Source organism: Beta vulgaris, chromosome 7 (assembly GCF_026745355.1).
Source record: "Beta vulgaris subsp. vulgaris cultivar EL10 chromosome 7, EL10.2, whole genome shotgun sequence".
NCBI lineage: Eukaryota > Viridiplantae > Streptophyta > Magnoliopsida > Caryophyllales > Amaranthaceae > Beta > Beta vulgaris.
This window is the reverse complement of record NC_079208.1, coordinates 44,093,812-44,101,546: the sequence shown is the minus strand read 5'-3', so window position 1 is coordinate 44,101,546 and position 7,735 is coordinate 44,093,812. Positions and strand designations below refer to the sequence as shown.

The window sequence follows — 7,735 nt, the reverse complement described above, 5'->3', positions numbered from 1 at the left end:
GATGGTAGAACACAGTGAAGAGGAAGAAAGGTTTTTTTTTCAATCCGAACAACATTTTTAAACAAAGAGTTTTCTTTTCCTTTCTCTTTGTTTCTCTTTCTTAAACCCTTTCCCTTTCCCTTTCATAAACCAAACACCCCCTTAATTCTTTGTGGATCATTGATTACCATTGCAGTCTCTTTGTTGATAAATTGAGAAACAATCATACTCTTTTTGGGCAAATTTTGCATACAATACTGGCAGAAAAAAAAATTAAAAGAATGGAGGCAAAAGATAAAACAGGGATAAAAATGACTCTTCAGAAATCTGAGTGAATACCAACTAAACGTATGGTTAACGGATTGCTTACTGTAATTAAATAGGACTGATTTGGATGGCACCATAAAGATTTAAAAAGTTAAAATGTGCACCGCTTGGAAAAAGCCAAAAAAAGATGGTATCATATAGAATTTCCTTGTAATTTCTGACACATTTTTGCAAATGACCTTAGAATTGACATGAGACCAAACACACACATGAGTTATTTACTCGAATCAACATCTGTGTATTGGGATGAACTGTATGTTAGAGGTTTATAAAGCCGCCCTAGAAAGGTAGAGAATGTAAACTTCAAGACATCAATATCCAAATCTACTATAGCATCACAAAGCTCAAATGCAGCATTGACACTAGAAAATCTGAATAGTAAAATGAAAACTCAGCAGCAAGCCACAATATTTTTTGGTCCATTTAGGATCCCATTTTTAAACTTCTAATTGATACACTTAACATAAGCAGTCAACATAGCTATTACATGCCAACATCCGATAATTCTCAACGAAGTTCAAAAATTACTCATTCATCACAGGCTTGTTCTCGTTTGCTTTTGGTCTGTGCTCCTTTGGCTTCTGCTCCTCAGTTTTCCTACAAGTCCCAAAGTAGATTTTTCCGAAGTAAGAAATTAATCAAAAAACATATACTTTTAACGTGCATCAAACGCCCAAGACAGGTATAGTAAATGTGACAACTTTCAAATCCATTATAAAACTTCATACATTACTATTATTTCTAGACAAATAGAGCACATCAGGTGGCAGATAATGAACATAACTGGTAATGAACCACAACTTTCAACCCTTCATAGGTTATATGATCATTGGACAAACATAAGAATGAGGATAAATGGACAAGTTCAATACATCTTAGACCTCTATGCTGTTGGAGATATAAATAACTAAAATGAGGTCTTAGAAGATTTCCAGAGTTGAAATATGATACAGACACTAAGGGCATGAATGTGTACTTCAAATTCCAACAAGCGATACAATGCTTGAAAATGCTCAAAACTATAGGACTCAATGCACCATCCTTTAAAGTTCAAGCTAGTCAGATTTGTATCCAACAGTATCTTACATCCTAAACAGCAAAAAGCAGATTTGCTACTGAGCCTAGTAACCCCCCCCCCCCCCCCGCGGTCCCTCTCAAACAAACACGCACAAACATCCATAGAAAGACATCCATCATCCAGAATTCCTATACTATGGACTCTATTCAGCAGTGACTCCCAAAATAAACAGGAAATATATCCACACACAAGATAAACAACACACTGCTTACAAGCCAGAAGCACAACCTCAAGGAGAAACAATGTCAACTTTTTTTCACTTCTCTTGGAAAATTTTCAGCCCATATCTATTTATTCACATTACTACATAACATTTCAAAGAAAATATGCAACAAAACATCGGCCACCAATTTACAACTAAATAACAACCTCTCACTTAGAAAATCAATTAAAAACCCATGTCCGGTCAAGCGTGGCCCAAATTCCCTTTAGCCCAATAATCCATGTTCTTGAATATCTAAGATCAACATTGATCATCGTCATTTAACTAGAAACTATTTAGGGGAAAATCTAGAGCATTACGTTGGCAAATGTGGGAGCATTCAAGCAAGACAATACCAAATAATTTGGGATACATTTCAGCCAACCTATTCAAGCCCATCGTAGCCGACTTTCTTCACTTACAAAATATGGGTATCGTGTTTGTTCAAAACAATCCAAAATTCAAGAAGAAAGAAGCCATACATCTTCTCACAAGCCTTCCACTAAACACAAGCCCTCCTTGTATTACACAAAATCTCCCTATTCCACTATTCCCATAAATTACTCCTTTAAGGATTGAAAGTTGTAATTTAATTACTCACCTTAATAATTTAGGGTTCTTGTACATATAGTGGATTTTCAGGTACTCGTTTCCCTAAGTTAAATATTGTGTATCCATTTACATTACTCTTCTTGGCATATTTTATCTCTATTTGTTTTTCGCAATCTCTACATCTTTGCTTCCGCTTACACTCACAACCCTAACAACTTTTTTATAGGAAAATGTACAGGGTTCTAAAAAAAACCCTAATACTAGCATTTCGATTCAATATACTCTTCTTCTCAATTTCTCATTGTCATCATGCAATTTTCTCGCCTAACTTTTTGATTGCAAAATCTGATTTGAAGAACATAAAAAAATGAAAAGATAAAAAGAAGCGAAAAATGAATCAGCAAAGTTAAAATTGAAGAGAGAGAAAGAAACCTCTTCTCAGAAGCGCCACCCTTCTGACTGAGGAAAGAACGGAAGAGAGGTGAGTTAACGTCGTAAATCATTGTTGTATTTGAGTTTGTGATGAAGAAATCTTCTCTCTGCCTCTTCTTCAGAAACCCTAGAATGCGATTTTCTCTCTCCTCTTTGTTTCCAGAAAAAGTATTTGACAAATTGCGGTAAGGTGGTGGTGGTGCGTTTAGACGAGGAGGATTTATACCGATGGTTAATTAGTTCGTTAAAATCCACAATAGTATAGTTTGGGCTTTCATAGTGAGCCCATAACTCTTGCACACATATGCAGTACTATATGAAAAGTGTTGTAACTTGAAAGATAGGTTTGTTACCGTTTTCTGTTTATAGTATTCAACTCTATTTTTTTTTTAAAGAAAACAAGATTATGAAAATTAGAAAATATAGGCCTTTGTGTTTTATTCTCACTCTCTTTTTATAAGCATTAGTCAGTGTTATGAAATATAATATGGATGCCCATTATACCCCCGTTAATATATTCGGGATATTTTAGGATTTTGTTCTCCAAGTAAAACCCTAACTATTGTATTGTATATATATACCCTAGACTATATGGAATAAGATACAACACGATTCTCTCTCTTCAGTTTATTTACAACACGTTATCAGCACCAAACCCTAACCGACTGAGCAAACAAGAAACCAAGGAAATCATCTGTCATTGAGGTTTGCAACCCAATTTCGACTTTTGTGAATGCAAGGTAACACACCGTATGCTTCGTGATATTTCTTTGAATTTTTTTTTCTTCGCTTCAAAACAAAACAAAGTGAATTCCCACCATAGTTTGATGCTTGATGATTATTCATATTGATATAACACCGAGCGTACATCACTTGAATTTGTCTTGATATTTTTTTTTTCCTCGTCAGTTTGGTTACTATTTGTTTTTTTATTTATTTTTGTCCTTTATATGATTAATCTGCAGCAACAGCATATTTTTGTATTTTTCGTCTTTTCGTGGTTAAAGTTTGATTGCCTTTGCTTGTTACTGCCATATGATTGCCTTTGCTTGTTACTGCCATATGTTTGCCATATGATTGCCTTTGCTTGTTACTGCCATATGTTCCAGAATTCAATTAAGCAACAACGTATTTTTTTTATTTTTTTATTATGTAAAATCATCATAGATACAAAAGAGTGATTGATTGCCTTTGCTTGTTACTGCTTTTACGTGAAAGAGCAATCTAAGTAACTTGACAACCTCCAACTTGGACTTATATGTTATTAGATTACAACTTATATTTTTTTTTATTTTTTTTGCTTGTTTGTTATTAGATTACAACTTGGTGGTATTATATTAGACTTGATTCTCCATATGAAAGCCTCGTCAGTTTGGTTACTATTTGTTTTTTTTTGTTTTATTCCTGCGTCTAAAACATGTATCATATTATACTGGATGTATAGCAATACTATAGGAACAATATTTCTTCAAATTATATCCTTACATTCCCTAGTATATGAATTACTTAAACCACAATATTGAATTACAATTTGATATGAAGTCCTAATTTCGCAATATTCACTTGTATATAGTGTACTATGTCGAACCTTACAAAACTTGAATTTGCGGCTCTTGATATTACTGGAAAGAACTATTTGTCTTGGGTGCTAGATGCTGAAATTCACCTAGATGCAAAAGACCTTGGTGATACAATCAAAGAAGGAAATAAAGCAACAAGTCAAAACAAAGCTAAGGCTATGATATTTCTTCGCCACCACCTCCATGAGGGTCTTAAGATTGAGTACTTGACTGTGAAAGATCCACAAGTCCTTTGGAGTAATCTAAAGGAAAGGTATGACCACCAGAAAACTGTAATACTACCCAAAGCTCGTTATGACTGGTTACATTTAAGACTACAAGACTTTAAGTCTGTAAGTGAATATAACTCAGCTATGTTCAGAATTACTTCACAGTTGAAATTATGTGGAGAGAAAATCACTGATGCAGAAATGCTAGAGAAAACATACACTACCTTTCATGCGAATAATGTTGTCCTGCAGACACAATAGTGAAAAGGAATTTAAAGAAATATTCTGAACTTATATCTTGTCTCCTTGTGGCTGAGCAAAATAATGAGCTACTGATGAAAAATCATGAATCACGTCCAACTGGTTCTGCTCCATTCCCTGAAGCGAATGCGACATCCCATAATGGGAAAGAAAAATATCATGCCAACAATAGTGGACGTGGACGTGGACGTGGATATGGACATGGTCGAGCGTGGACGTGGACGTGGATACGGATATGGTCGAGGTCGAGGCCGAGGTGGTTTTTCCAGAATTCATATTCCCACCAGAAGGGGGACAATAAAGATGATAACAAACAAGAGAAAGATAAAAATGAGAACGTGACCAATGTATGTTACAGATGTGGAGGAAAAGGTCATTGGTCTCGTACGTGTCGTACACCAAAACACTTGGTTGACCTTATCAACAATCATTGAAGCAAAAGGGAAAGAAAGTAGAAACAAATCTTGTGTACGAAGATGGCGAAGGTGACTTTGATTGTGGCAATACAACTCACCTGGAAGTTGCTGATTTCTTCACCACCCCTGAAGGGAATAATAATCCTTAGATTAGATTATGGTCATTTAAAGAATAAAACTTTTTTTCTTTATTAAGTTATTACTATGGATTTTTGTTTGGATTATGTTATTTTATTTTAGATTTTATTTGTTAGTACTATGATTTTAATGACATTGTTAAATTTTGGTTATTTATTTTCTTATATATTATTGTTATTTCATTTATTTGAAGAATATGAATACCCCTCAAGTTCAGTTAGCAATGAATGGTGAAGATTTATGCCTAGCAGACAGTGCAACTACTCATACCATACTAAAAAGCAAGAGATATTTCTCTTATTTGACAATGAAAGAAACTAGTGTGAGTACTATATCAGGTAGTACAAAGATAATTGAAGGCTCCGGAAGAGCAAATATATTATTGCCTATGGGAACAAATTTGAAATCATTGATGCATTATTCTCCCAAATCTCAAAGAAATTTATTGAGCTTTAAAGATATTCGCCATAATGGATATCATATTGAGACAATAAGTGAAGGAAATGTTGAATACCTTCATATCACGAGTATTACCCAAGGCACTAAGAATATTTTGGAGAAATTACCTGCATTTTCCACTGGTCTGTACTAACTAAAATCAATACAATTGAAACATATGCCATAGTAAACAGGAAGTTTGCAGATAATTTCACTATTTGGCATGACCGGTTGGGCCACCCTGGTTCAATAATGATGCGAAAAATAATTGAAAATTCATGTGGACATTCATTGAAGAACCAGAAGATTCTTCCTAATGATTTCTCATGTGCTGCTTGCTCACAAGGCAAGTTGATAATACGACCTTCACCAACCAAAATAGATTTTGAATCTATCAATTTTTTGGAAACGTATACAGGGAGATATTTGTGGGCCAATTCACCCACCATGTGGAACATTTAGATATTTTATGGTTTTAATTGACGCATCGAGTAGATGGTCACATGTATCCTTGCTATCAACTCGCAACCTGGCGTTTGCGAGACTACTTGCTCAATTGATTAGATTACGAGCACATTTTCCAGATTTCCCTATGAAGGCAATCCGCCTTGATAATGCTGGTGAATTCACTTCTCAAGCCTTTGATGATTATTGCATGTCTATTGGGATAAGTGTTGAACATCCTGTAGCACATGTTCACACACAAAATGGTCTAGCTGAATCATTAATAAAGCGTCTCCAGTTGATTGCTAGACCACTACTTATGAAGTCCAAACTCCCAATCTCTGCTTGGGGACATGCTATATTACATGCAGCAGCATTAATTCGCATCAGGCCAACGAGTAATCAAAAGTTCTCCCCATCACAATTGGTTTTTGGTCAGGAACCAAATATTTCCCATCTAAAAGTTTTTGGATGTGCTGTATATGTTCCAATTGCTCCACCACATCGTTCTAAGATGGGTCCTCAAAGGAGGTTAGGAATATATGTTGGATATGAATCTCCATCAATAATTAAATATCTAGAGCCATCCACAGGGAATCTTGAAAAGTGCGTTTCTAACGCACTTTATGACTTTCTTTTGGCTTGTTTTAGCTCCCTTTTCCTCCTTTTCTTCCTTCTTTCTCCTCACTTTTCCCTTCTATTTCATTCACTTGATCATAGTGACATTTTGCTAGATTTTCGATCTATTTTGATCGAATTTCTAGCACATATGCTTTCACCATGTTTGTTCGTGTTTCTATTGCAGGTATTACCCTTTTCGGGGCCGAGAAATGCGAGGCATGACACAAGGGAACGAGCTAGAGGCTGAGAGGTAGCCAGAGGTGCGCTTGGTATGCCCCGCACACGATGGTGCGCCTGCACAAGCTACTGGTGCGCCCGCACCATCGACCAATTCTGGAGCACAAAACAGACGACATTGGTGCGCCCGCACCTGCGTCTGGTGCGCCCGCACCAACTACATGTGCGCCCGCACATTTGACGGATAAATCCAGGCTGAGGCAGAAACTTAGGTGCGCCCGACCTTACATGTGGTGCGCCCGCACCTGTACAGTGCGCCCGCACCTGCCATTTGTGCGCCCGCACCTTTGACGGGATTTCCACCTTGAGGCAGAAGACTCAGGTGCGCCCGCACCTGAGGTCTGGTGCGCCCGCACCTAGCATGGTGCGCCCGCACCTCCTTATGGTGCGCCCACCATGCGTTCCGGAAACAGAAATTCGATCATTAAACCCCTTTTCCTTTTTGTTTAGACTTACGCTTTCATTCTATTTTCACACAAATTTTAGGGTTTTGTATTAGAGAGAAAACACTTTGTTTTCATTGGTAATTGAGATTAGTGATCATAGTTTGTGATTCGATTATATTCAAGGTACTTTTCATTCAATTCAATTCAAAGTTTCAGTTTTTATTCATTCTCTTGGTGTTTGTTTATGTTCTTAGATTATTTAGATCTTTCATTCTCTTAGTTTAATAATTCGATTTTATTAGTTTAATCATTACTTAATCATGTTTAGCCTTAGATTAGTCATAGATTTATGTTTAATTGCTTTAACTCCATGATTAGTGAGTAGTTTCATAATCTAGGGTTAGGGTGAAAGTATGAATTAGGGTTTTAAATATG

General features: G+C 36.1%; 2 protein-coding genes across 2 annotated transcripts; one reads left to right on the top strand and one right to left on the bottom strand.

The window, feature by feature from the left end:
* Positions 1-662: 662 nt before the first annotated feature.
* On the bottom strand, positions 663-2,779 carry LOC104908809 (wound-induced basic protein). The gene is made up of 2 exons (XM_010697965.4): positions 2,571-2,779; positions 663-903 (listed from the first exon to the last, which is right to left on the bottom strand). Exons 1-2 carry the CDS (start codon positions 2,639-2,641, stop codon positions 831-833), a joined length of 144 nt encoding a protein of 47 aa, XP_010696267.1. The 5' UTR covers positions 2,642-2,779; the 3' UTR covers positions 663-830.
* A 1,370-nt stretch (positions 2,780-4,149) lies between these two features.
* Positions 4,150-4,620, top strand: LOC130589551 (uncharacterized). The gene has a single exon (XM_057390833.1). It carries the CDS (start codon positions 4,150-4,152, stop codon positions 4,618-4,620), a length of 471 nt encoding a protein of 156 aa, XP_057246816.1.
* Positions 4,621-7,735: the final 3,115 nt, after the last annotated feature.